The following is a 27,584-nucleotide window of genomic DNA, read 5'->3' as shown; positions in this document are numbered from 1 at the left end:
CCCTAAAGGTATACGACTAAATTTCTGTTCCTACCTTTATTTAAATGCCTTTTCCAAGACACTTAACTCCTCTGAAATTAGTCTGCTGTCTGTATTAAGTGAATAAAAATGGATTTAGGAGCCAAACTTTAGTCACCAAGGTATGACAGTGTCAGCCTCAGGCACTGCAAACAGAAGAATGAGTAATGGAAGGAGACAAAAAGAACTGAAGGAAAACTGATGACAGTAGTGGAGAGGCAGAAGATGCTGAAAGCCATGTGGATTCAGGAACTGAAAGCCAGAGAAAGTCAAATTGAACTGAGTCAGCCTGCTCCCGAGCAGCTTCCATGACAGCACTACCCAGCCTCTGCCCTGCAGTTATCAAACCAAGGCTTCAATCACACACTGCTGGTATTTACTCTGCACACACAACAATAATGCCCTATAATATGCTTTGTCTTCCTGTTGGGCCCACGGTGGTAAGCCAGATGGATTTGATGACCACTGTAGAGTTCCTCCAACTGAACTCTTCTAACACAGAAGTGCCATTAATGAACAAGAAAATCCTCAAGGTTTTCAGATAAGCAGCATTATCATTGAAACCATCATCTCATTTCTTTAAGGGACTCAGCCAAGACTGGGATTCTGCCATGCTATAAATTCACAATGAGAAGGAACTTCCCTTACAATAAATGTTTATTTATGAATAGATAAACCAAATGGAAGCACAATTCCAGTATCACAAACCAGAACCGACTGGGGCCTGCTGACAGCGGCGCTATGGCAGCACGGCTACTTGAATCGCCTGGTGCCCGTCTGGAGCCTCAGGGCACAAAACCTCCCAGTTATTGATAGAGTCCCATGTTATATAAAGTATCTCAGCTCAAGACAGCATGGGGGTAAAACCAGGAATGCTGTCAGAACTGCTGGGCAAGGACAGGATACCCCTGGATATCCCTCCACAGACAGTGCTTTTTATTGAACTAAGAAGTGAAAACACCTTATGACGTTTGTGAACCTTATCAGTGCTAAGTGATATGCACTATCTTTTTTTTTTTTTGGACAGTGTCAGTCCGTATTTAACATTTACCTAAAGGACTATTTGTAAGGGAAACAGCACACATGCTCCAAACACACACGTCAGCATATCCTCCACCACACGATGGCCACTGCCTTCTCTTTACCCTGCTTACCTCTGTGGAAAAGCCTGCCATGCACATTTCACAGCTTGCTCCAACTGACCACAACTTTCTTATTCCCACTGCAATGGCAACACCAACACCAAGCAATGCTACAGCACCAGCCATGGATCGGATGCTACCAACCACCTGTAGGTATCACAGAATCAGCTTTAAGGCAACTTCCACCAGCTCCTCAGAAAGGGAACACACCTAAAATTAACAAGTGCTCCCCAAGAACAGGATTATGCATAAAATTTATTCTTTTTTAATCTGGTAATAGAACCATTAGTACTAGAATTAGCTTTTCTTCTTGGGATGACATCTTTCCACTTCCATCTCTGATTAAGCAGTACAACCCGTGCCCTAGTATTTCACCACTTGATTTTGACACCTCTCTTGCTTTAAAGAAAAAGCAGGAAAATAAGATACTAAAACTAGAAATTAATCTGTGAGATAATAGACTGTGGAAAAATCAACTGAAAAATGCAAAAAGTGAGCAGATTTAATGACATTAATTAGCGCAGTAATGAAAACAGGTGGACACCTGGACCATGAGCCTGAAGAGCACAGTTCAGGTCTGGACCTGCTATGTCTGCTGTGAATTTAAGCATAGCCCAAAGGCTGCATTTACTCATGGTGTATTCAGCACTAAAACCTTACAGCTAGGGTCAAAATCTGGGGGATGAAATTATACCCTTAACCTCAAGAATCCACCACAATCCAAACAACTGCGTTTTACACAAACAATACAAAGGCACTGCCAGCACACAGTGGCTACCTGGAAACAATCTAAGCAAAGCACGTGAGGCAGCAGGAAGCTCCTGGCACAACACTGCAACCCACTGCAGCCCTCAGGACTGAGATGGACACATGTGAGCATCCTCCTTCCTTCACAGCTGCAGCCGAACAGCACTTGCTGTGCTTGAGCTCTGCCAGTCTTGTGGGCCATGCTTTGCAATGACAAACATCACATCTCTCTGGTCTCATGAACGTACATAATTTTACCCCCAACCTTTGCCTTCAGGCAGCATATTTGACTTTTTACATGGTGTGAGCCCTAAAAGGAGTAAAAGAAAGGTTACACTGCAGTAGAGAACAAAAAGCATTTAATTAATCCCAAAGTGCTCACTTCTGTGAGAAAACAGAGCACACTGGAACTCTGTCCTTACTGAACTAGATTTGTGGAGTTATTTTTTATAGGGCTAAATCATAATTTTTTTCCACAGACTTCTATTCAGATTCTCATTCTGTTTCATTCAGGCCATATAGGTATTCCCACTAGAGTTATGTTTTTTACAGACAATGGTGATTAAGAAATGCTGAGAACACTCTTCATCCCTCACCAGGTGCAATGGCATTTGAAGAAATATGTTCTAGATCATCATTTATACTTTTTTTTTTGCTTGTGTATTAACTCTGCAAAAGCTCTTATTTTCTGATTACACACAAGTCATTAGCCACACCAACCCCATAAAGCAGTGCACGAGGGGCGCATACACATCATCTGTTGCAGGAAATCCTGTGTTATCTGTCTTAGAACAAGCAAAGAGAAAAATAATCCACTCCTTTTGTAACTCTATAATGTGATGGAAAACAGCAATGACAGAGGGGTAGCAGAGTCCCAGGCTGCAGCAAGTAAGGACAAGCCTAAGTGCAGCAGCCGTGGATGCAGAAAGAAAGGGAATAAAGCTGCTTACCTTCGGAAGGCCTCAGGTACACCGGGATCTCCAGGAAGAGATGCTCTCACCTCCACTGCCAACCCTTAAATGAGGGCTGGGAAGGGGAGGATCCTGGCTCCCCCCCTTCCAGTTACTCAAATATATTGCATGCACCTCAGCAACCCTGGGCTGGTCCTGCCTTCCCACCAGGTGCTCCATACTGCTTCAGGCCATGACTTAGCATTTCTGCTACGCCTTTGCTTTCTGACAGTTACCTGCTTTTACTCTAAAAAAAAAAAAGTATCCGTAGTAAGGATGAAATCAGTTGGAAGTAGACAAGTTGTGTGGCAGATTAATACTCAGTAATTTACAGTTTCAAAATTGACAAGCCCATGAAACTGAACACTCCAAAAATGGAAGGATTCTATCTGCTCCTCCTCCAACCTCCTGTCTTTGACAGTGAGGGTGAGGTCTTCAAATGCAATGACAAAGATTTTGTCTGACAGACCACTCATGGAAGAGTGATGACAGTGAACTTTACGATCCAAGTATGTAAGCGACTCACATTCTTGTCTTACATGCTCACAATCAGCGAGGGGAGGCATGCAGCCCTCAACTCCTGCACACAGTTCTTTCTCAGATAGGCACCTTCCTTCACCACTTCTATCAAACCGCGCCACCTGCATGATCTCCCACTGCTGTCACCAGCCCCAGCAAGCAGGAGAGTAAGCAAAATAGAAGGCATATTTCCCAGTTCTCCCCAACTGCAAACCTGAATACTAACAAGATGGAGGGGAGAAAACAAACTAAAATCTATAGGCTACCCAGCAGGCTGTCTGTCCTCAGGGTCATATAATGCACCACGTGCTGGGAAACAGCAGAAGTGAGGAGCTGGCAACATCCAAAGCACAACGCCTGTAGAAGTGATTATTCTGATGCCAAATCTGGTCCTATCTGAGCTTCCAGCCACTGCTGAGTTGACAGCACATGCAGCAATGCCAGAGCTGGCAGAGACGATGCTGAACACAGCTAGTGGCTACTGGCCACCTTAAAGCAGCAGCACCGAGCATTTCCTTGACCCAGTGTCTAATGGCATCAATAGTAAAGTTCCTGTATACGGTGCTCTTTGTCAGAAGCACAGCAGATACTGAGGGACAACTCCCCACCCCCTGCTTCACCTTTGCCTCAGACTGCTGTGGTGCCAGCTTCACAGGGGCTGGAGCAGAGCAGCCAGAAGTCACAGCCCTGGGAAAGCAGCACGGACACAGCACACATCAGCACTGACCACGCTCCAAATAAGGGTTACAGATCAATGGTGAAGAATGTCATACCTCAAAGCACGTAACAGATTCACATCAGAGTTCATACAAACAGCTGAGTAACATTCCAACAGCCTTAACATTCACACATGCACAAAAAGAAGGAAAAAACAATCAGATCTACCAAAATATGGAATGACAACAGCGATTTACTTGTTCATGTTTTAAGAACACCCGAATTCTCAACTCTGGTGTTGTTAGATTAAAAACTAGATGTTGTGTATATCAACCATACAATAGCTTATACCACTTATAACCATAAAAAAAAGTATTCCCAATAAAATTGTTTATATATATTTCAAGCATAGGTTACATTTCCCAAACAGCACAGGGCAAACTACTACATTGGCACTAAAGGAACTGAAGCAGCTGTTGTTCCTCCATAGCAAGGACTTCAGCACATCCTATAGCATCCAGAGCTACTTACTGACAAAAATGGGAAAGCATTTCCACTAAATTGAGGCAAAAATAAACCATAATATTGAGCCCAATTAATATTTTCATTGGCACAGCAGAAATTAACTTCTCATACAGCTATTCTGCTAGAGATAAGTTGGAGACTCATTTTGGAGATGGAAGAGCTGGTAGGGAACACAAACTCCTACTTCCAGCTACGACCACAGCTCAAAACACAAAGAGCTATTAGTGGAAAATGGTTTCTTTAAGTCATTCCTATACATTTCCTACTACTGAAGATTTTCTTGTTCCCTGCCAGTTCCTTCCACCACTTTTGCTGCCATTGGTGAAATATAACCAAGGCCTTTCTACTCCATGGCTCTGTGCAGGTGTGATTAAATCCACTTCCCAAAGCCTAAGTGGACTATCATGCCTCGGTTATAACTTCTCAGAACCAAAGTGCCAATAAGGGATTCCTTGGGAGCACCTCAACAATATGAACACAAAACACAGCAAAAAACAGAGTAGCAGCAAGCAATTCACTCTTTGTGGAGGCAACTTGCTTGCAAGACATTTCAATCATTTTAGCCACGTGTATCTGCCCAGGCTTAGGTCAGAAGTCAGAACAGCCAATTACTGCATGGTCACCTGAGGAGAACAGCGCCGGATGCAAATTAACTGGTCAAGTTAATCTCATTTCTTTTTTGTTCTCATCACAAAATACTGCAGCAAACAACCTAGGATGAGCAATTTGACAGTGTCACCTGCAGGGTAGGATGAAACAGTTGCTGGATCTGCAAGAACGTACATGCAAGGGCACACGTGTGAGTGGTGGGAACTTGTAGGTATGGAACAGCGTAGCTTTGGGGAAAACCTGGCTCAGAAAAAGTAGGTCAAGAGTGAGGTGTCACTAAAACTTCATGCAAAATTGAGGAGGTGGGAACTCAAAACTCAGCTATGGTTGGAGGGAATGTGTCATGTGCCTCATGAGGGAAGGTAACATAAGCCCTACAGGCTCCAAAATGCACTCAATTAGCTGTTTCTTTTACCTTTTTGTTCTACCCAGCATTTCTTCAAGAGCACTGTCATCTCTGGCTTTGGCATCCTACTCATCATCTATGAATTCATGTTGCCGTTTCCTTCCTGAAAGGAAAAAGTCCCATAGTCAGTCACCTGCTACACAGAGGAAAGGACAACTTTGACAGCATCTTTGCCACTGTTAGAGTCTGAAGACCATTGCTCCTCGAGCAGACAGGACTGCAAGTTGTGTTCTCTTCTAACATCGTTTACCCTAAATTCTCTGAGCAGCCTGTGCTGACTCTAGAAACTTACCCCAATTTTACCTGTAAGCAGCTGAAAAGCAGCCAGACACGCCTGGAAAGAAGGAGCAGGACAATGACTCACCCAAACTAAAGAACTCCCAGCAACAAGAGAGGTTTGTGCCAAGCAAATGGCTTTGTTTTATTTTATAGCATTCTGAAAGTGTTAGTCTATAAGAAGCAGAATTAATACAACACAAAACACACAATGTTAGGAAAGTCTCCTTTCCAAATCACATGAGCCAAATTAAAAATAAAACTAGACAATTGTACAAAGAGGAGACAAAAAAATCAATTTTCTCAAAGAGATAACATGAGGGACTCCCACAGGGGTTGGCAAATTCTGGAAGAGAGAAAGAGATTATATTTTATGGGAAGAGATTCAATAACCATTCTTTTCCCATAAAGCTAGTGATGGAGGATTGTCACTGCTCCATAGACACACTGTGCACATTTCAGGACAACGGTAACAGAAAATCAATAGCATCTTTTATATGTGAAAAGACATTATCTCTATGGACTCCTAATACTAACAAATTGGGCCATGGAAGACCTGCACTAAAATGCAGCAGTCACCGTTGATCTGGCTGCAGGAGAGGGGCAGCACGCTGTCCTACATCTGCGGACGTTTTGTTTTGTGTTGTTTGCTTTCAAAGCAATAACTCAGTTCAAAGCTTCACCTTTCACTGAAGCCAAAGAGCCCCCAGATGACACTACATTAAAGTCTAACTAAGTTGGACCCCGGCTCTGTTGCTCAAAAGCCCATCAGCATACATTTCTCCTCATTGGCTGTAATCATTAGGAGGGAGGAACTTAATCAGGTGGTAACTTGACAGCATTGACAAGCTCAGCTAAATTGATGGCATCTTCTGCTTTTCCCCTCCACTGACCCGAGATAGACCCCAAATTAATATCAGCAAAAACTCTGTGTGGGGGCAGATTTCCAGGGATGACTGCGTGATTCCAGCAAGCTGCCAAACAAGGCCCAGCACACACTGGCCACTCTCACCAGACTGAGGAAGATGGGCATCACTGAGCCCACCAACACCTGACCCTACTTTGGGAACTCTGCACTTCAAGCTAAGCACAGCGATGCTCAGTATAACGCTATAATAGGAGGAAAAGCACTGCAATAATAGCAGGGTAGCAAAGTCTCTGGCTACAGCAAATGAGAACAAGCCCAAATGCAGTAATGATCCCCTCACCTCCACTGCCAACCCTTACATGAGGGCTGGGAAGGGGAGGATCCTGGCTCCATCCCTTCTGATCACTCAGAACATTGCATGCACCTGAGCTCTCCTGAGCTGGCCCTGCCTTCCCTCCAGGTGCTCCATCACTGCTTCAGGCTGTGACTTAGCATTGCCACTACACTCAGTGGCATCCCTTTCTCAGTGCAGGCTCTGAACAGAGCACATGCTTTATAAGCAGAGAAGAAACAAAGACATTACAGCTTAGGGAAAAAATAATGATGAGAGTTTCTTTGATTTGAATGGTCCAGACTAAAAAGAGCAGTTCTGTGTGAGGGGGAAACGTGCCCTTAGGTTGTGACCTAAGAAGAAATCAGAGAGGCTGCTCATAGCTTCCAACAGCAGCGCACCAGGCAGAAGCTGCAGCCACCTGAGAACACAGGAGCTGCTAAACCCCACATCTGACTCTTGGCATCTGCAGCTCTCATCACAAAGGCTGCACCCCGCAGAGCACCACGATGCCTTCCTGGGCACCACCAGCATCCTGCAGAGCAGTGTGGACAAGAGACTCCACACCCAGAGCCAGAACTCGGCAACTCGGAAAAGCTCAATAAATACCTTTTTTCCCCTTCCAAAGTACCCTTTGTAACCTTTTCCTACAGCAGTTACTTTTCCTCCATTTAGCCTAATGTTCTAAAGAGAAGTCTCCAGATGCTTAGAAAGCACAGTTCATATTTAGCTCACTAAAGTCTTATTGCTCTCTTCCTATGCTTCCCTGCCAAGATGTGACATCTGTGGACCGTTCCCAGAAATTGCCCCTGAATCATCCGTGATGCACACAAAGCAACGGCAGAGCTGGCAGCGGGCAGCAGCGTCGTTCAGGAACGCGTCAGGTCGGCCCAGCAAGGGCAAGGATTCCCAGTCACGCTGCCGCCGATATCCCTACGAGCCACGCCGTTCCCACGCGGCATTCGAAACAGCGTAGCACGGACCGGACCCGAACCGTCCAGATACAGACCGGGGCAATTCGCATCCCGGGAACCGGAGCAGTCTCTGCATCTTCAGTCTTTGAAACCACGTGGGAAAAACGCTTCCAACAGGCGGGCAGCCGATCCGCCTCCGTGCCGAGCCTACACGGGAACGGAACGCGATTCGACCCAGGCCAGCCGCAGTTCAGGAAAGGAAAGCAGACCCAGCTTCCCGTCAGAGCACGGCGGGGCTACGAGGGGCGTCCCGGAGCTCCGTCCGAGCACAGAAGCGCTGCGGGACCACGCAGCTCCCGCACGGAGCGGCACCGCCCCCCTCCCCGCGCGGAACGCAGCGCCCGGCCGCGGGTCGCGCCGCCGCCGAACTGCTCCGCCGCTCCCCGTTGGTGCTCGAGCCCGGGCCCGGCCCCACCGTGCCGAGAACGGACGCCGCGCCCCGCCAACCCGCAGCCGCCAACGGACGGCGCCGCGCCGGATCCCGGAGCGCCGCTCCCGCCTCGCGGCGCACCCCCGGAGCGGAGATCGAACCGCGACGCACGAGGGAACCGCGAGGAGAGAGGCGCCCGGCAGGTACCGGGTCGAGCACTCACCGCGGGATCCGCGCCCGCCGCCGCGCGCCGCGCTTCACGGCTCCCGGGGCGGGGCCCGCCCGCGCCTGCGCACTCGGCCCGGCCGGCACGCGGCCCCGCGCGCACGCGCAGTAGTCGGGCTCCTCCGGGCCGTAGGGGGCGCTGTCGGGACGGCGCGGCGCATCGCTCCGCCCGGTGCGGGGTGAGAGGTCGGGAAGATGGCGGCGGCCTTGGGCGAAGAGGCGCCGGACAACGAGGACTACTACGCGCTGCTCAACGTGCGGCGAGAGGTGAGCGCGGAGGCCGGGCCGCGCGGCTTCGCGAGGGGGCCGCGATCCCCCGTGCCTGACCTCGCCTCTGGGGCGGGCCGCGGGGCGGCCCGGGCGGCTGAGAGCGACCCCAGCGGACGGCGGTGATCGGATGGCGGGGCGGGGCGGAGAGCGCGGCCTCGTGCGGGGCTTAGATGGGGGCGGCACCGAGGGGCGTCCGGGGTTCGATGGAGGGGGGATCCTTCGTTTTGGTACAAAAGCAGCCCTCGGAGCCGCTCGCTGTGCTGGCAGCGCCCGGGGCTGAGCGTGAGATGGAGCGGCGAGGTAACGCTGTGCTAAAAGCAGCGCGTTCGAATGGATGGGAGAACCCCAGGGTTCGTGACAGCGTGATTGTAGACCCGCCTCTGTGTGCATGGACCTTCTGTGCCTTTCTGGTTCTTCATTCTGGTTCGAATCAGGGCTGTGTGAACCGTATGTGCTCACATTAAAAAAATAAAAGGCTGTCAGTGCTCTCCTGTTTCCTTTCCGAGGTGCAGCCCCTTGTTAGCCGGCGCGCAGTGCCAGCAATAGCTGGTCGAGTTGCAGGAGGTCAGAACGTGTGTGCTGTGCTGAGCTGCAGGCAGGTTCACCACGGCAGTGTGCGCACAATCAGACCGCGCTGCTCAGACCCTTCAGCCCTAACAGTTAACGTTCAGAGATGAAGAAAGCTTTTATTGAGCTACTGCTGCCTCGAATGGTAGGAGTTTGAGACATAGAAGCAATTTCGTCCTGTGGTTCTGAAAATATTAGTTTGGGAATTGACGTCAGTGCTTCTGGCCGTGGGGGTGGCCTTCTGTGTCTTCTTTATGGAAGCCTTTCCATAAAGCCTTTTCAGTGTTTCTGAAGGAAACAATCTCTGACTGTAACTTTACACAGAGCTTTCCAATATTGTGCAGAAGAGAAAGACGTTCTTTTTTGAAGAGTGTTGTGCAGCTCAAACACGAGCACGGTTAAGAGTCTGTGTGTCATACTGTTACATCAGCCAATAACCTTGTAAATCACACTCCCAAATGCCATCGAGGTGCAGATGCAAAGGTTAAAAGAGTGAGGTAGGAAGCGTGCAGGCGCTGTGACTGCCTGGGGATGAACAGGGAAGGCTTAAAGGTTAACTTGGCCAGACTTTCAGCACTGCAACAGATAACAAAAATTCAAGTTGAATACAGCAGGGAACTGAAGCCGAGCTAAAAGGATCTTTGAGAGAGTAATTCCAGATGAGGGTAGTTACGTTGTTAATTATCTCCTTGCTAATTAAGTTCTGTAGTGCTGTCCTGCATGGCAGTGGTATGCAACGAGGCAACACTGCTGAATGCTGAGCCAGTTTTGTGTGCTGGGGCGGCTGGGCTCAGCGTAATGGTTAACCACTGAGCTTTGCAGCCATGGTAAGGAGAACAAGCTACTGAGCAACACATCTCCAGTGTGTCTGTATGCTTAATCTTCTATGGATTTCAATCCAGTAAAAACGTGGCAAGTGTGAAACACTAAATTAAGGCATTTAAGCCCAAAAAAGGAGGTGACACACATCTTAATTTCATCTAGAATTTTGGTAATAAAAATGCAACTTACATATGGTTATTACTGACTTATATATCTCATTGCAATTTGAAATGATGTCTGTATTTCTTTAGTGGTTCCTAAGAGGTTATCTCTCATGAAATATTGAACCGGTGACCCAATCTATTCAGAGATGATGAAAGGCCCAATCTAACCTTGTATTGAACGTGGCATTTACAAAAAATGAAATTGCTCATTTCTATTATGTAATCAATAGCACATTAAACCATTTATCATTAATTTGATTAAGGAATGTCATTTTAGAGCTCTGTCTTCTCAATCTAGTTTAAATTCAATGTCTGAGGAAGCACACAGTAGTAAAAAGAAAGCAGCTGTTCTGTATCTGCCTTGCTGTCCTGGGGGTAGCAAATTCATCAGGTCTACTTCTGCCGTATCACTTCGGAAATGTAACATTAAGTATGAATGCAGAGACATCATCTACTCTAGACTGTCGAGATGGAACAAACCTCTAGCTTTGAGATGCAAAAGAAACTGCACGTTCTCCTCACCCTTTGAGGGATAAATAGTGCTGAAATACAAGGAATGAAGTGAGAAAGGGGAGGCTGCCGAGTCTCCCCTGGTCTGAAGGCGATTCTGCCCTGTGATTGTCTCCTGGGAGCGATAAAGGAAGGCGTCTGCTCTGTTATTCCATTGATTCCGAAAGAGCCATCCAAAATCTCTGTCTTTGGAATGAGGCCAGGTGCCACCTAAAATTCTTCATGCTGAAGGACGCATTTGTTTTGTTGATGCATTTAGTGACTTACTGTTCTGTTCATCCGTCTGTGGCAGCTGAGTGAATTTTTGAGGAGAGGTGAAGTGCCTCCTATTCTCACAGCACAGTGGAGCATCCTTGTTGTACAGCAACGGAAGTGCTAGGGAGCGGTGAAGCGATTGCTGTAACATGAAATGCTGGCTCATGGCCTGAAGCAGAGATGAAGCACCTGGTGGGAAGGCAGGGCCAGCCAGGGGAGCCCAGGTGCATGCAGTGTGCCTGAGCAACAGGAAGGGGTGGAGCCAGGATCCTCCCCTTCCCAGCACTCATTTAAGGGTTGGCTGTGGAGGTGAGAGCATCTCTTGCTGCAGTTTCCTGGGTATGTGAGGCCTTCTAAAGGTAAGCAGTTTTTTTTTTTTTATGCTTATTTTTGTTTGCTGTAGGTGAAGACTTTGCCTTCCCATTATTATCATGGTACTTTTCATCTCATTTGAGCATTGCCTACCTTATAGATAACTTAGAAAGCACAGGTTGCATAGCTGAATGCTTTGTTTACTTATATGGCAGCTGTGTCCTACTGTGAAGTGTAGGTCTGTTCTTAAACTTGTGTAAGTAATGGGATGTAGTGGCTGTTAGATTTCTCTTTTAAGGCTGATCTTGAAAATGGTCCTTTTTTGTTTTCGTTGTCCTTAATTGTATTTTAATTCATCTGCATTGCTTTTCATAGGCCTCTCAGGAAGAGTTAAAAGCTGCCTACCGCAGGTTGTGCATGCTGTACCACCCAGACAAGCACAGAGACCCAGAACTGAAGCTGCAGGCTGAGCGGCTGTTTAACCTGGTTCACCAAGCTTATGAAGGTCAGCAGAGGTCTTTGAGTTTGCCAGAATTTCCTAGGGGCTTTTTAGGCAGGGTTTGTCTTTGTGCTCTTTAAAGTACAAATAAATATTGTCACATTGTATTGCTATAATATTGCTGATACTTAGTAGTGCTTTGTTTCCTTTTTCTGTCCTGTAAATCAGAGGAGTGATGTATTGTAAGTTTGCAATGAAGAAAATACGGGGTCCTGGTTCTTACCTCCTAGATATTATAAGCAGTCTTGTCAATGTCTCCCTTATTTCTCTGTTGAACGAGTTTCCAGAATCTGCCTGAATTCTAAGTAACACAGTTTTGTTAGCCTGTGATTTAAGAAGACCAAGTTATCATTCTTCTTTGATTGTAATTGCAGTGCTTAGTGATCCACAGACCAGGGCCATCTATGACATATATGGGAGGAGAGGACTGGAGATGGAAGGATGGGAGGTAAGAGAAATTCCGTACTTTATGGCTGGTGGGATTGGTCGTATCCAAGTTTGTCTGAATTTCTTGCTGTATTGAGCTGCACTGACACCTTGAAGGTTTAAAATAAAATTAAAAAACCAACTTGTCTGCTTGTAGCAGAAATGCAGGATGCAGTCTGCAGCAGTGATGGAGCATGTGGTAGGAAGGTAGGGCCAATCCTACAGAGCTCAGGTACAGCTGGGTGAGGGGTGGAGCCAGGATCCATTTAAGGGTTGGCTGTGGAGGTGAGGGGATCTCTTGCTGGAGATCCCTGTGTACCTGAGGCCTTCCTAAGGTAAGCAGCTCTTTCCCTTCATTGCTGCATTTGGGCTTGTTCTCATTTGCTGTAGCCAATGACTTTCCCACCTCACTATTGTTGCAGTAGTCTCCATCCCATTGTAACATTACACTGATAGGAAGTACTCTTGTTTTGTTTCTTTTATTTTCCTCTCCCTACCTCCAACTCTGGAGCAACATGGTGGGTTTTCAGAGTACTTTTTGTTGGTGATGTTTTTTACCAGAAAACAAAAAAAAAAACATGTCATTCAGAGTTCCCTGCTAGGATATTATCATAGCAGGCAACATGTTTGGCTGGGACAAATGCATCAATATCCCATTTCATCTCATCTTCATCTGAACTAAATCTAAATCCAGTACTTTTTCTGTCCTTAATTAGAGCCTCTTTAAAGCTCTGATTCCCTGAAATGTGTAGGGAAACGGAGCAGTGGGCGCAGAGTGTTTGAGTGTCAGCAGACCTCTATTCCATCAGCAGTGAAACAACCAGTATTTCAATTTCTTTTTGAGCAGGTTGTGGAAAGGAAGAGAACTCCAGCTGAAATCAGAGAGGAGTTTGAGCGTTTGCAGAGAGAGAGGGAAGAGAGAAGACTGCAGCAGAGAACTAATCCAAAGGTGAGCAAAGACTTCATGCCAGTCTCAGCACTGAGTTCTTAAGTGTTTAGGAATGCAAGGGTGATGAGCCTCAATGAAGGGTTCTAGTAAATAACTCCTTAGGTATTCACAGTTAATGAGCTGCTCTTTGTGCAGTTTATCTGGAAAATGTAGGGAAAACAACTAAATCTTTGAGATTTTTTTCCATTTTTTTCTTTTCTGTTTAAACATCAGAGAGCAAAAGTATCTTTCAATGCTTTTAGGAGAGCATTCCTGACTCTGAAGTTGTTTTGAATTCTATCCAAGTATTCCAAGTAAAATGTAACTCCTTGCAGTAACCTGACAATTTTTCCCTTTAATATTGCTCTAGTGTCACAGCAATGTGGAGAGAGATTCAGATGCAGCCTTGAAAAGGAAAAATATGAGGCAGTTACTAAACCAGCTGGATAGATAACTGTTCCCTCTCACTATAGAGTGCTTGCAGTGCAGTGAGCAAAATCAGCATGAACAAGATTGGGGTCTTGCCTGCTTCACAGTTAGTCCTGCTTAAAGAAAGCTACATCATGTTCTTAAAAGGATAATATTGAGCATTCCATCCTCATCTCTATCTGCTTGAGCAGCAATAAATCGACCCTAAATGACCCACCTCACTGCTTAATCTTGGCTGTTTAGGAATGATCTGTGTTAAGGATGATGTTCTCATTGTAACATGGGGATGGCAGGGAGATGTGGAAATGATGACTGACATCTGTCACCTGCTGTGACTGGAATACTCCAGTAGGTTGCAGTGCTAATGGCCTAGCAGGCTCTTGGCTTGATAAATGTGCAGGCAACCTGAGCCTTTGTCAGGATTGCCCCAACTGAGGTTTTGGAGCTTGTTGAATCAGAAAAATCTTGGTTCTCATGCAGTGAGCAATGCTATCAAAGAGTTGCATTGGCACTCACCTCGTATACTTGCACTTTAGTCTACCTCTTGTCTGTATCATTCTCCTTTCTTCTTAAACTGTCAGAAACCATTTTGTGCCCATTTTTTTTGAAACCTCTGGAAGCCTTTTCCTTCCGTGCAGGGTAGAAATGCTCCATGGTGGGGAGCCTTAATCTTCCTCTCTCAGCCCTGAGGTAGCTGTGCAGACATCTACATAGGTAAATAAACTTCCTCTGTCTTCAAACAAAACTGTAGTGAGACATTGAATTTTGTTTGGCTTGCAAATGCTTGGTGGAAGTACAAAGATCCTGCATCCGAAGCACAGGTGGTGGTACTGTTCTGATGTCCTTGAAGAGGTTCTCTGTGTCACTGGCTTCATGCCTGGGCCTTTACAGTGTTGCAGCATAGCTCGTGTAACCCAACAAAGAGATTGCTGGCTGAGTAATTGCTACTAGAGCTGGTTTGGAAGGTTGCTCTGGTCTTTATAGTCATTATAGTCACTGTGTTTTCATAGGGGACAGAAGTGTGAGTTTAGAACTGAATCAGAAAAATATCCCTCTGAGAAGACCTGTAATGTTTTGAGGTATTCTTTGGCACAGACTTTGAATCTGTGCTGGTCTTAGCAGAGCAAATTGAGTAATGCAGATCACCAAGCTGTTGTGAGTCGTACAGATATTAGGAACTTATTTGTTCTGAAAGGGTGGCTAAGCATAAGGTGATATGTAAATATCTGCTGTTCACGTATTCTATCCAGGAAAGGATTTCTGGGTGCCACAAAACAGGGCAAGTCCAAATGTCTGTACTGGAGATGAGTGATTGTGGTCAGGAGGACACTGGCACAGAGGAGCGTGGTTATCTCTGTAGTGCTTCACTGTGACTTTGGTTCAACACTTTATCTGGGTATTTCACTGTGTCTGTGAGCAGTAAAAAAGTATCTGTATTGCAAGCCTTGGTCTCTGTGTCCTGTGATAAAATTAGCCATCTGGGTGCTTACAGCAACTGCTGATTGGCAGCCTATAGAAATGTCTCTCCAGGCAATGTTCCTGTGGAATTAGGTAGCACAGCTGTGATCACTTCATACATGAACACAAGTTATCTTAAAATCTCAAACATTTTGTCAATTCTATAAAATGGTTTCAGCAAAGTAAAGCATTTTAACCAGAAATGTTGAGCAATAACCAGATGTAGGCAATTTGGCAGGTTTCAAATTGAACCTATTATTTGCTTTTAGAGTTTTGTTTTTGTTTTCGAAGCTGTGCGGAAGGGTTGAAAAGTTCATTACTTGATTTGAGAACTGCTTCCCATTTGGAGCAGTGAGTCCCATTATCTTCCTGCTGCAGAAGGTCGACGCCTAAGAAATGCAGATTCCTCAGGGCCCAGCCAGGTTCCACGTGTGGCTTCCAGAAGGAAGGTGCTCTTCCAGGAAAAAAGAGGAGGAAGGATATATTCTTCTCTGGCACATCTATTAATTTCATCACGAACAACTGTTTTGTGTTTGCAGGGATGTTAAATGTAGGTGACTTCAAAAGGTGCTGTTGGATCACAGTTCTGATGGTCCTGAAGCGCATCACGACCTCCTGCACGGCTCAACGCGTTGCTTGCCGTGTGTGCAGCCGACCTCTGAGCACAGCTTTGCAGCCTCTCCCTGCTGCTCTCACTTTGGGAAGGCTTTTCCTTTTTTACAATGGCCTGAGCAGGTGGCTGACGGGAGGCTGTGCGGAGCAGTGCTCCTCTCTACGATCCGGTGCTGCAGGGGGTGCTGTCGTTCTCTGGGAATATTTTTAACATTGCCATCTGCTGCTTTTCCTGTGCTTGTGCACGAGCCAATTTCCTTGCCAGGACCTATAGGTCTCTGAAGGTGACTTCACCTGTTTGGCAGGAGGGAAAATACCTCGTGGAGTCTGCTGCTCCCTTCACCAAAAGGTGCCTGAACAGAAATCCTGCTGCAGAGGGCAGGGGTGGGGGCAGCTGAGGTGCTGCTTTCATCTGAATTGGTTTTGTAGATTTTCATGCATAGATTCAGGTGTTTTCCTTTTGACTTCTCCATTTTCACTGAGAGGAGTGTTTTGCAGTTCATAGTTGTGAAAAAGGAAGTTGCAAGATTTCATTCAAATTCAACATGGCTACTATTTAGTTTGAGAACCTTTGTTTAAATTACTCTAAATTAGTAATTCAGAGTTGCAGTCTTGCAGAGGTTCTGTGCTGAATGCAGCACCGAGCAAAAAACCTTGTTGTTGTGCAGCTGTTGTGAAAGATCCTGGGCTTGTATATTTCTGAAGTGAACAGCATCAAGAAAAGAGAGGGGTGGTTCTGTTTTGATGTGCGTTCGCCTGTGTTTAAGTGTTTGATCAGTCTGCAGTGCAGTGATTGGACTCTCATGGAGTCAGGCTGGCCCTTCTTGCTTTCTTTGGCTCTTCTCAGTGTGCTTTGTAGGCATCTGGAGCAGCAGTGCAGGGTTTGCAGCTTCTGAGGCACTTGGCAGCCTTGCTTTGCTCCACTGTTAGGTTGGCCTTGTCAAGGAACTGCGCAGCAAGGAGGGGCTGCAGCTGAAGAAGTTTTACCTTTGGAGAGCAGGCTGCTTGAACTCCTTGAAGGTGGTGTTGGAGGTCATTCCTGAGAAGTAATCTGCATAAATGGTAGTAATTTGCCATTCCTGTTTCTTTAAACAGGAAATAAGTGTGATTGATTTAAAATTCAGCAGCCTTCCAAAAATGTAAAAAATAAATAAAGAAAATAAAAATTAGGATTCAGCCCTTATTCCAGAGTTCTGAAAATAATCCCACCTTTCTGTGTTAAAATATGCTGGTTTTCTGTTGTGCAAGCAATCAGAAAATAAACAGCAGGAATCTTCACAGCAGATACGTGGTTGGCAGTTTGAATCCTATCAAACTCTGCAATCTAAGGTTCAGAATTCTATTAGAATGGAGTGAGCATGGAAAAACTCTTACAACAAATTCTTATTTCAGTCTGTCTGTATTCCGCTGTCAGGATGTTTTTACACCTACCCTGAGTTGCATTTGTTCAAACTGCCTGATGTTAATCCTGTGTGCACAGAGGTTCTGTTACTGCAGATGGTTGTTGCCCGTTTTGTGGTGGTGCTGTGCAGGAGGTCTGTGGGGAATCAGAGCCCCTTGTAGCTGTGTGACCCAGACAGAAATCTGATGGCGCTCTTTTCAAACATCCCCACTCTCGCTAATGTTCCAAGTTGGTTCCTCCTGGGGAAAAAAGTGTTGTAGTGTTTGTGTTTAAAAAAAAACAAAAAACAAAAAACAAGCTGGTTAGAATGGAGAATGTAATTGCAGAAGAAGAAAATTCTGAAAAGCAGTCTTTAAACCAGCAATGTATGTGTGAGGGTGCTTTAGCTGTGTAGTCTGAGTAAGCTGGGTGTTTGTTAATACCTTGTAATACCTTGTTTCACTTCATCCATAGGGAACCATCAGTGTTGGAATAGATGCTACGGACCTCTTTGATCGTTATGATGAAGAATATGAAGATGTGCAAGGGAGCAGCTTTCCCCAGATTGAAATAAACAAAATGCACATATCCCAGTCCATTGAGGTAAGGAGGGCAGGCGCCGTGGCTGGCTTGGTCAGGGTCTGAGAACATGAGGCAGTACAAGGCAAGCAGCAGAACCTGGAAACTGCTCAGGTCTCCTCTTTCTTTACAGGAAGATCCATTAACCAGGGTGAGTGGGAGGAGACTGGGTTCCAGCAGGGCTGTGTTGAATGCGTGGCACATGTTTGTGTGAGCACAGGGCAGAATCTGATGGCTTGTCTGTATGCTGCAATGCTCCCTGCTAGCAGAGAGGCTGAATTGTGATTCAAAGTGGGTATCTAGCTCTCTGTGAATGCAGGACACTTTGTATATGAAAACATATCATCCAATTTTGAGGACATAGGCAGGAAACAAAGGGCAGATGTTCCCTTTGTTCCAAACAATTGGAGAAATTGAGTCTACTAGTGAGAATAGAAGGAACTACAGCTCAATATCGGGACTTAGCAGTTCATTAAAGCTGTCACAAGCAGCTACTGCTGTAAAACTTATTTCACATTTTGCTGTGTTCTCACTACAAAACTTAATATGGGTGTGCCTGGCTCAAACACCTGGGTTAAGTGGATGACAGGAATGCAGCTGTGCTGATACTTATCTCACGGTGCTCACAGTCTCTGCTGTCATCTGCAGTTTTGGCTGTGTCCTTTTAGAATAGGCGTTACGTATGTGAATCAGGATCGTTTTGGTAGCAGTGTATTCTTTTTCTCAGGCACCACTGACTTCCACAGACACAGCAATACTGTCTGGTAACCTTTCTACCCAGAATGGGAACGGAGGTGGATCAATTAATCTTGCTTTTAGACGAGTGACATCTGCCAAGGGATGGGGAGAGGTAAGAATGCTGGATGTTATGTATTGTACCCAATTTGTTTCAGGCTGCTTGGAATAGCTATCCAGACTATTTTCTCTTCAGCTTTTTTTCACCCTTGTGTGCTTCCATTTCAGAAGATAGGGATAGCAGTGCTGACAAACTTTCTTGAATGCCCTATGAAGAGAGCTCCTGGAGATTTAGGTGGTAGCAGTATTTGTAGAGCGATACTACAACAAACACACTGTGTTGGATAGTAGAATAATACTCGGTGCATCCTGTCCAAAGTTTTCCTTCATTTCTTTTCTTCCCATTTTTGGCCATGCATGATGTGCTTGGCTTGTGCTGATAGAATGTTACCTGTTGTTTCTTGGGCCCTTCCCAAGGGCTGTGTCTTCCTATAAGTGCCTGTTGCCTGTGTGGCTACAGAAACTGCTGTCCTCTGCTGGTGACAGCCTTGCTCAGAGAAACACTTGTTATTCTCCGTGAGAAATTAGCAGAAAGGAGAGGATACTAAAATAAGTGGTGAATTTGATTCAGATGTTTTAAGCACTTCTGAATTAAAACAATGCTTGTAAAGTACTCCGTCTCTTGACAAAGCCTATATTCTAACTGCTTATCACTGTGCATTTCAACAGTTGGAGTTTGGAGCAGGAGACCTTCAGGGGCCTCTCTTTGGTCTGAAGATATTCCGTAATCTTACGCCAAGATGGTAAATAGTCAAAAATTGCTGTTTGGTTCCTCAGTGTGGAATGTTAACCTTCTTAAATTCATTTTCCTGTTAATTCTAGATTTGTTTTCTGCTCTGCAAAAGGTTTCTCTAGCCTTTACGTAATGCTTCAGTGCTAATTGAAATGCATCTATTCCGTTCGTTACTGTCTTCTATTTTAATACCACTAGCTTAAGGGAGTCTGCTCTACATCCTGAGGAGGCTTTGCTTGTTTCTTCTAGCTTCATCACTACCAACTGTGCTCTGCAGTTCTCGTCCCGTGGGATCCGCCCAGGTCTCACCACAGTTCTGGCCCGCAACCTCGACAGGAACACGATGGGGTACCTGCAGTGGCGGTGGGGCCTCCAGTCAGCCATGAACACCAGCGTTGTCCGGGACACGAAAACCAGCCACTTCACTGTGGCATTGCAGGTGAGAATCCTGTTGCTGTGTGCAGGGGATGTTGGTGCCGTTCTGGGAGGGAGAAGCCTCAGCTTCTGCTGTTGTATTTCAGCTGGGAATCCCCCATTCCTTCATGATGGTCAGTTATCAGCATAAGTTTCAGGATGAGGATCAGACGCGGATAAAAGGCTCTCTAAAGTAAGTGTCAGGTGGGAATTCACACTGCTCAGTCTGTTACCTCCTGCTGTTGTAGGTTTCTGGGTTCCACGCAAATTGAGCGCTTCTGTATTCTTTAGGAACCTGCTTCTCTTTAATTATATCTGTTAATGACTGAAGTGAGCCTCTTGGAGGCTTAGCTTTGTGTGTCTCTCCAGTTAAGTAGAATGTAAAATACATGCTTGTTGCCTCTGTAGTCTGTTAACTGGTTTACTAATTGAAAGGGCTGCTCTCATCTTGGAGATGCACCATGAATCTTCTGACAGCCAGCATCTGCCCCACACAAACGTATTTGTTGTGTTTTACTTGTTGGGGAATTACATGAAGAGAATTCAGTGATGAAAAAATTGAAGTCTTCTGAGTCTTAGCAGTATCTGTTCTCTCATTCTAGGGCAGGGTTCTTTGGGACCATTGTGGAGTATGGAGCAGAGAGGAAGATTTCCAGACACAGCATCCTAGGAGCCACCGTCAGCGTTGGTGTTCCCCAAGGAGTGTCTTTGAAAATCAAGTCAGTTAAAGATTATAACTGTAGAGTGTAGAGGCCAATCATAACTTACACTATTGTATTTAAAAAATTCAGGTGAGGGGGTTCCTATCTTAGAGCAAAGCACGTATGTTGATATTCCAGTGTAAGGGTTTGCAGCTGCCCTCATCTGTAAGGCAGGTTGTGCCTGTTGAAGCAAAAGGTGCCTTCTGCTTGTGTTATTCTGAGCCTGAACCACCTCTTACAGGGCTTCTGTGTGTATGCATCAAAATATTTCAAAAGTACAGCTTTAAGTTTGGGGTATTATGAGTAAGAGGGGTGGAAGAATTCAAAAAATATTAAGGACGTTTTTAATTGCATTCCATTTGTGAAACACTGTGCGTGCTTATGTGCTTCAGTTGGTGAATTGCCATCGTTGAGTCACTGAGGATGCTTTGTTAATATGGCAGTTTCCAGGGATGCCCAACTTCTGAGGCTTCGTGTTCTGTGCTGCACTTCTGAGTTGGTGCCGGCAGAGGGCGGCTGGGATGCAGAAACTGCCGAGATGTTGCTGTCGAGACTTCTCAAAAATTAATGTTCTTCCAAAGTTCACAGTTCTGCTCCTCGTGTTTTTGGGATGACTTAATCATCTCTACCTTGCTCGTGTACTTAATCAAGAACGCTGGACTCTGCATTTCTTCTGACCTGTCCTCATGTTCTCACTCCTTCCAGGTTGAACAGGGCTAGTCAGACCTACTTCTTCCCTGTCCACCTAACAGATCAGCTGCTTCCCAGTGCTGTATTCTATGCCACTGTGGGACCCCTGGTTGTCTACTTTGCCATGCACAGGCTAATCATCAAACCCTACCTCAGGGCACAGAAGGAGAGGTGAGCTGGCAAGGCTGTGTTTGTAGTACAGAGCTGGGAAGTCCTGGTGGAGTGCTTCTGGGAGTCTGGTTCAAATGCTGGGATATCCATGGCGTGGTGTTAATGCTGCTGGAAGGCTACGGAAATCCCCTGGAGGGTGGGGAAGAACCTTGAAGCCCAGCTCATCAGGGTGATAATGTGGGACAGTGATAATTGGGGTGAATTAGTGAATGTTTGCCACTTTGGCTGAATCCCATTCGTTGTGTAGACCTATGTGATTTTTGACTTCTTTATGCCAGAGAGCTGGAGAAGCAAAGGGAAAGTACTGCTAGTGACATCCTTCAGAAAAAGCAAGAGGCAGAAGCTGCAGTAAGTCTTTCTCATAAGTAATCCCTCTTGAAGCTGGTTTTACCTGGCTTATCTCTTTTGGACTCAGTGTCTGACAGTGCTGAATTTTTACTCTATCCCTGTGTTATTACAGGTTAGGTTGATGCAAGAGTCTGTCCGGAGGATAATTGAAGCAGAGGAAGCCAGAATGGGTAAAGATGATAATGCCATTTATTTGCTCCATAAATGTGGATGGAGGAAGGAGCAATAAAAAGGCTGGGTAGCTGAGGGGGAGAAATGCAAAATGCAGTTGCTTCATTTCTACTCTTAATGAAGCATGGCATAATTGCTGTTGTGCATATATTGGGAAAATTCCATTGTGATTCATATGGTGTCTGCACTTAGGGACACCAAATATTGTCTTAGGAAAGGCTGCAAGATGATCAGCAGGACGTAGGCAAGTCTGGCTGCTTCTCTGTACAGAAGAGAAGTGTGGGTACAGGCATGTGGAGAAAGACTGTGCTCTGCTGATCTCTGATCTGCGCAGTTTGCTCTTAGATTATAATGGAAATCTGAGTGTTAATGCTTATGAGCAACAACCATGAGAATCTTCCAAAGTGAAGTGGCATTTGCTTGGCCTGTCACATCAGCGTGATGTCAAAGGCAAGTCATCCTGTCTTAGTGCTGAAATACTGCTAGCAAACACCCAGGTATAAATGTTCCTCTGTCTTGAAAAGAGTGGGTTGAGTCAAGGTGGATTCAAGTATCACTGAAAGCAAAAGAAGGTGCTGGGGTGGTCTTTTAATCCATGTCTGCCCAGCTGTCAGTGGGAAACAGCTCACTGCATTTGTCATTTCCTGAAATGCAGGTCTGATTGTAGTGAATGCCTGGTATGGGAAGTTCGTTAATGACAACAGCAGGAAGAATGAGAAGGTGAAAGTAATAGATGTGACTGTGCCCTTGCAGTGCTTAGTGAAGGACTCCAAGCTCATCCTTACAGAGGCATCCAAGGTATGTAGCTGGTGTCAGAGCACTACTGAGGCACTCAAGTGTGATTCAGCGTTCTGAGTCTGTCTGCTCTCCTCGCAGGGTGCCAGGTTAATTCACAGATACCACTTTCCATACAAGTATCACAAACCTCTAGGAACTTCTGTTTCTCTGGGCATTCCCAATGTCAAACAGTGCCTCAGTGTTTATGGCGTAGGACAGTGTTACAGATTTTGGGGCTGTACATCAGGAACTTCCTGGGTTCAGTGTTTTCTGCGTTCTTGGCACTGGGGAAATAATTTCTTAGCTTCTCATCTCATTGGCAACAAAACTTTTTTTGACACCTTATTCTGGTGCTGATGATATTTTAAGAGTTGTTGAAGAGTGAAAGCCTGTGCAGTGTTTCCCAGCCTGTCCTTCTCTGTTTGAAGGCTGGGTTGCCGGGTTTCTATGACCCCTGTGTGGGTGAGGAGAAGAGTTTGAAAGTGCTTTATCAGTTCCGGGGAGTTCTGCACCAAGTGATGTCAGCTGACAATGAGGCCCTCAGGATACCAAAGCAATGTAAGTAACAAGGACTACTGTGCTTCCTCCTTCAGGAAGAGCTGGGGTTTCTGAAATGGACTGGGGTGACTACAGTGTGTCTCCAGTCACTGAGGAGCTCAGTTGCAGTGTTGCAGCAATTGATGCCACCTGACCTTAAATATCCAACCCAAGTTTAAAAGAAAGCAGCTTCCAGCAGCTGCTGTTATCACTACTGGGCAATTCCCAGCACCAGGTAGCCCACTGTGGGCAGATCTGAAGGCAGCTAGAGGCCTGTACCAGGTTTCTTTCCCATCTGCATTTTATCAGTGTCAAGATGTTCACCCTATCGAGGTGATTTTGTGAATTGTCTCCTAATGGGTTTTGCTGCTACCACACAGCCCTGGGCAGTTGGCCGTGGGGCGCAGTCCTGTGAACTCCAGGCCATTTCCACGGCCTGATTTGATTGGAGGAGCGTATCCAGTTCACAGATCTGTCATAAGTACAGTGCAGTTGTAAATGAACCACGTTTAATTACTGGCCAGAATTGTTTCTGTCTGTTCCTGGTGCAGTAGTTTTAAGTTCAGGCAAGGATGATGAGAGTGGCGTGTATCCATTTACTCTTCTCATTCAACAGCTCACAGAATCGATGCAGATGGCTAAATCTGATGAGAGCTGCACGTCTGTTACAGTACCTGGGTCAGCGGAGACAGCAGAACCTTCCCCCAGATGCTACAAGCTTGAACAAGAGACATTTTTATTTTTATCTATATAGCAGGTGGTGGCCTACCAGTCACGTTAGGATCAAAAATGAGAGAACCTGCTTCCTGAGGTGGCTTCAAAGCAATACTTCTCAATTGTGGCTCAGTAATCAATAAAGCAATGTGACTCTGAACGTGCAGTACTTTCTGCTGAGGTTGTGTGAGCAGGCTGAGCACCACCCATCATGCAGCCAAATCTTTCCTGCAGCAATTTGGCCCAGTCTGTTTGTGCAGTCTCACATAGCCTTCTGTACTTAGCAAGAAAGAAGACTTGTTTTTACTACTTCATGTACTTACTGAGGTAGGTAACATGCCTTTTTCCACGCCTGAGTGAAAATTCTTTGTTAAGGCCACCTCCTGGGAGTTTTCTGTGTAAATCCTTTCGTTGGAAAGAGGGCAGAGATTGTTTTCCACCCTAATTCTGTATTTGAAATGCACTTGTTAAGAACAAGTATGTTTGGAACGGAGTTCTTTGCTTTTTGTAATGACACGGACCTCTTCCCTATGAATCCATTCAGCTGCTCACTTCAAACACTGCTCTACCAGACAAGGACACTGGGTATAATTGTCTTATTAATTCATTTTCCTGTCAAGGTGTTCAGGAGACCAGGAAAGCAGAGCGGGGGGGAAGGACAGCAATTCATCTTATTTCTAGGAAAAAAAGAATGTGGTTCATAGGAGTAAACCAGACCAAAGTGAGGAGAGGCACAAAATGGGGAAAAGAGCTGAAAACCCTGAATTCAGCTGCCACTTCTGCTGCAGCATCAGATATGAGGTAAACTTGTTGGATTTGTCCTGCATGGAAGCCGTGCTGGTAATTTACCAGCAGAAAGGGTGGTGCTGTTCTCGTGACACAGCAGGTGGAAGTGGCAGCCGTGTGCTATTCCAGTTTTGGTGGGAGTTTTGTGGTGCTTTCCTTACAGAGAAAAGGAATAATCGGGCTGTTTCTGAGCCACAGCTCTGCTCGGTGAATCCTGGGGCAGCTTCCATTGCTTCCATGGGAGAGACAGGAAACAAAGGGTCTTGGCTGTGTGTTGTTGCATTACCATAAATCACTTCCTGATGTGCACCTGACCCTTTTTTCTGGAGTGCCATTCTCTGCTCAAGTCATGGTCTTGAGATGACATGCAGGAGGGCATTTAACGGGACAATTAATTTTCTAAAACCAGACTCATTTGAGCTAGGCTGCAAGGAACTTCTCCCTCCAACACCCGTTCACACAACTAAGTGTTCACTTTTAAAAGTAAAACAAGGCTCTTCAGTTGCAACCAGTTCCTGGTGTAGGACTCTATTTCACGTATGACCAATGTTCTGTTTTTTTTCTGATACTAAATGTAAAATGTGCAATAAATTATGTTCAGCTGAGCACTGGCCCATGTCCCATTCTCATCTTCTGGGCAGCACTGAAAATAAGCTCCTTCCATAACATAAGGGTTGCAAGTTCTATGAATTTAACTGCATCCTTTGTTACGTTCTGCTTCCTGCTCTTTTGTGGTCATTTATACCCACTGCTAGTTGAAAGGGACAAGAAATGCCACCGGAATTGCCTCTTTCATGTCTTGTGTCGGCCTGAAGTGGGCAGCAGTGGGAGTTGTTCTGTGTCAACTGGGATGTAACAAACTGCTCCATTGGCAGTGCTGGGAAGTAGGAGTTTTGCAGTGGCAAGTGCAACCAACTGCTAATTAAAAAGAAAAAGCATGCTCCTGTAACTAGCAGGGCAAATACACTGAAAAGTTTGCACAATAAAACAATGCTTCTTTCTGACAAGTTCCTGAGCTCCAGTTCCTGTTGTCATTCAAGTGACTTTTTGTCTATGTTAAAAGTGTAGAGAAATAGCAGTGTGAAAGTAAAACCTGTTCAGGCTGTGAAGATGAGCTATGGCATTACAGCACCTGGAAAAGAGGCCATTTCTGAGCTGTGAAGTACATCCTTAGTGTAATGGAGTCATGGATGTACTGCAGTAATGTAATTACTTAAATACTTGCAGTAACAGTAGTAGTTAGGGTAGTGAGCATCTTTGGGTGCAAACCAGAATGCCAGATACCTGAGTGAGTGCATCCTTTGCTAACTGAACTAGCGGAGCGAAATAGGGTTTGAAATACCTTTATGAGGATCCGTGACTGCATGCTGGCCTCCTGATCTTGAGCCTTTGAACTGGGAATTCCTGAGCTGGAGATGCAGGTCAAGGTTTTACTTTTTGTCGTCTTCCCTGTCTTCCTTTCCATGCTCCTCTGTGCCAGCCCTCAGCTCCTGCTGTCGCAGTATGATTCAGCCAATGGCCGCTCCAAGGAGCCGCAGCTCTGGGTACCACTTGTGCTGTGAAAGCCTTATCAGCCTCCCCTGCTGCGAGTCACCCTGAGCATTCATACCTGAGGACAGCTCAGCCGCCCTGGCAGGGCTTAGATTCAAGCAGATGCTTTCTTTTTCATTACAGCTTAGCAAAGAACTCAGTTCCTCTGCCTTCCCACTCTATTCTTTCTTCCCCCACTGTATCAGAACCATCGTTGTCTAATTGTAAAGCAGTTCATGCAAAGGACAGGTGAATCTTAATTTTCATCTCTTGATGTCATAATTCTTGAAGTAAAATTACTGACACAGATCTCGCCCCATTCATTTGCTAAGTGTTTGCTAAGGTTTGTTTTCCCTGCCATATCAGCCCACCGAAGATTCAGACTTCTGTTTCTCCCTTCCGTGAAAGCACTACCAGTGGCTTTTCCCCTCCGTGAGGCACAGCTCCCACAGCAGGCTCTTCTCCACAGCAGTCAACGTGCAAACTCCATTTTTGCTCCCCTGCGGTTTGCAAGTCAGGCACTGCTGAGCTGCGTCCACACGGTGGAGCCCCTTGCCCGCCTCTCTCCCTTACACCCCAGCTTCAGGCTTTCTTTCCTGCTGAATACCAAATTCCAGCCTTCCTCCTCTCTTCTTCATTTTCTGCCAATCATTGCAAAGTCTTAAATAGACTGTGAGCATAGCCCTACTTGAGAAACTGCTCCTTTTAACAACTTTGTTCTGTGAGAAACTGCCATCTTACAGCTGCAGCCTCCTCTGGGACTTCTGTTCGTTGCTCTATACATCACCAACAATTAAAACAGAAGCTGTAAGCAACAGAGACTCAGTTTTTAAGGTGATCCAAGTCTTGCTGCCACCCAGCACAACTGTTTTGCACACCAGTAAATCATACTAGCAGACTCTTGAATCCAGAGTAAAGCAAAGTCATTATTCATTTGTTTCACTTAAAAAAAAAAACATGGTTCATTAAAACAGTTTTAATGAAAAAATAAAGTTCTGAATTAAACTATAATTATATATGGCTGAAAGTGATGAACTAAATGGAGATGTTACTTTTTTTCTCTCTGCTGATACTGTAATGTGCTGGACTTGTCAGACACCATCTATTGGGATAAATCTGAAGAGGTAACAGAACAAGAGTCAGTCACATTGATTAGTATTTAACCTCTGGGAAAAAGAGGCAGTTCGCTTGGCCGTTTAACACTTAAAACTTCAGAACACATTCCAGGAGGTCCAGTTGAATTGCAGACATGCTGTAAACACAAAGATGCCAGTGCTCAGAGCAGGTCCAGCCCTCGCAGTTTGCAACCAGGATCTTCCAAAGCCTTTCTGTTTGCAGAGTGAAATGGCAGCATTAGAGAACTTTGGTTGTATTTCTGGCTGCAAACA

General features: G+C 45.6%; 1 protein-coding gene and 1 long non-coding RNA gene across 4 annotated transcripts; one reads left to right on the top strand and one right to left on the bottom strand.

The window, feature by feature from the left end:
• Positions 1–4,266: 4,266 nt before the first annotated feature.
• Positions 4,267–8,674, bottom strand: LOC122186582. Of its 2 annotated transcripts, XR_006181164.1 has the most exons (3): positions 8,616–8,674; positions 5,583–5,676; positions 4,267–5,270 (listed from the first exon to the last, which is right to left on the bottom strand). It is a non-coding gene; the product is annotated as an uncharacterized LOC122186582 (long non-coding RNA). The 2 variants fall into 2 exon arrangements; XR_006181163.1 differs by having other exon boundaries at positions 4,267–5,676.
• A 103-nt stretch (positions 8,675–8,777) lies between these two features.
• On the top strand, positions 8,778–25,670 carry DNAJC11 (DnaJ heat shock protein family (Hsp40) member C11). 2 transcript variants are annotated; one of them, XM_042883220.1, is made up of 16 exons: positions 8,778–8,884; positions 11,893–12,022; positions 12,391–12,464; positions 13,290–13,391; positions 17,725–17,853; positions 18,557–18,679; positions 19,294–19,367; positions 19,607–19,796; positions 19,879–19,964; positions 20,374–20,490; positions 21,178–21,333; positions 21,612–21,681; positions 21,794–21,851; positions 22,508–22,650; positions 23,058–23,187; positions 23,783–25,670. In XM_042883220.1, exons 1-16 carry the CDS (start codon positions 8,813–8,815, stop codon positions 23,806–23,808), a joined length of 1,680 nt encoding a protein of 559 aa, XP_042739154.1. In that variant the 5' UTR covers positions 8,778–8,812; the 3' UTR covers positions 23,809–25,670. The 2 variants fall into 2 exon arrangements, with proteins under 2 accessions (XP_042739154.1, XP_042739155.1); XM_042883221.1 differs by lacking the exon at positions 8,778–8,884 and adding an exon at positions 11,461–11,564.
• The last annotated feature ends 1,914 nt before the right edge of the window (positions 25,671–27,584 follow it).

This window comes from Lagopus leucura, unplaced genomic scaffold, assembly GCF_019238085.1.
Source record: "Lagopus leucura isolate 7727_CA_CO unplaced genomic scaffold, USGS_WTPT01 Super-Scaffold_100037, whole genome shotgun sequence".
In the NCBI taxonomy this organism is placed as follows: Eukaryota; Metazoa; Chordata; class Aves; order Galliformes; family Phasianidae; genus Lagopus; species Lagopus leucura.
Note: the sequence above shows the minus strand (reverse complement) of the source record. Positions and strands in the feature narration are given on the sequence as shown.

Excerpts from the sequence above, each read along its gene's own strand:
- DNAJC11 (XM_042883220.1), top strand. The coding sequence starts at position 8,813 with ATGGCGGCGGCCTTGGGCGAAGAGGCGCCGGACAACGAGGACTACTAC. Across the intron at positions 20,491-21,177 it reads GGAGTGTCTTTGAAAATCAA|GTTGAACAGGGCTAGTCAGA; the intron begins GTCAGTTAAAGA and ends CACTCCTTCCAG. Across the intron at positions 21,682-21,793 it reads AGCAAGAGGCAGAAGCTGCA|GTTAGGTTGATGCAAGAGTC; the intron begins GTAAGTCTTTCT and ends GTGTTATTACAG.